General features: G+C 61.4%; 1 protein-coding gene across 1 annotated transcript in view; it reads right to left on the bottom strand.

Annotated features, from left to right (window-relative positions):
* Window positions 1–485: 485 nt before the first annotated feature.
* Window positions 486–808, bottom strand: part of F751_3269 (putative transporter) — a gene marked incomplete at both ends in the record, with an annotated part of 3453 nt that continues 3130 nt past the window's right edge. The window contains one exon of the mRNA XM_011403939.1: window positions 486–638. Within this exon, the coding sequence (XP_011402241.1) occupies window positions 486–638 (153 nt within the window). The remainder of the gene's footprint in view (window positions 639–808) is intronic.

Genomic DNA, 808 nt, shown 5'->3' with positions numbered 1-808 from the left:
CCCCACAACCCCCCCTTGCCACCACCAACCCACCCATCACCAATAAGTTGCACGCTCTGCAACCCTGACGCCCTACACCTCCTTGGACATGACAGACACACCTGCACTCAGTGTGATTCCATCCCCTCCCCCCCATGCAAATACCCGTCCTGCCCCAACCCTACCCCGGGGCAAGGGCGCCGTGCCTCGACCCCCTTTTTGAGACGAGCGTGCATTGTACAAGGTGTAAGGATCATTGCATCCAGAGGGTGTGAGAGACCGAGGAGGGGGGGTGGGTGTGCAAAAACGGGCCGGCGAAGTGAAGTTGTACAGTTTGGCGTGCGGAGCGGTGCCGGATGGGACCATGAGTAGACAGCAGCAGCAAAATGACATGCGTATTCAACAATGGGCAGCGCATCACTCCAGCCTTCTCGTGGGCCTCCCTGGCTGGCAAGTATGCACTGCAGGCTGCTATTTGTGGGATTCCTAAAACCCTGAGGCCCAGCTCATGTTCCCGGCCGCGGGGGGAAGTCTATTCGCTGGATTATTTGGAGGAAGACCCAGGTCCACGCCGGCAACGTGAGCACCGCCGCAATGTAGCACCAGAAGAGGAGCTTGCTCACCTCGGCCTCGCCATGCTTGTACAGCACCGTCATCGTCTGCCATGGCGCCAGGAAGGGGCGCAGTGAGGGGGCCAGGGTAGTGTGGGGGGGGGCATCCACAAACTTCACTGGGATGAGTGCTCGTTGTCTTGCTCTCTGCTCGCCCCGGACAATCACCAGGGGCCCCAGACGGGGGGAATGCAGACACCCCCCCCCCCCCCCCCCCC

This window comes from Auxenochlorella protothecoides (genome assembly GCF_000733215.1).
Source record: "Auxenochlorella protothecoides strain 0710 unplaced genomic scaffold scaffold34, whole genome shotgun sequence".
Classification (NCBI taxonomy): Eukaryota; Viridiplantae; Chlorophyta; class Trebouxiophyceae; order Chlorellales; family Chlorellaceae; genus Auxenochlorella; species Auxenochlorella protothecoides.
The sequence above is the reverse complement of the archived record's forward strand: the minus strand, read 5'-3'. Positions and strand labels throughout refer to the sequence as shown.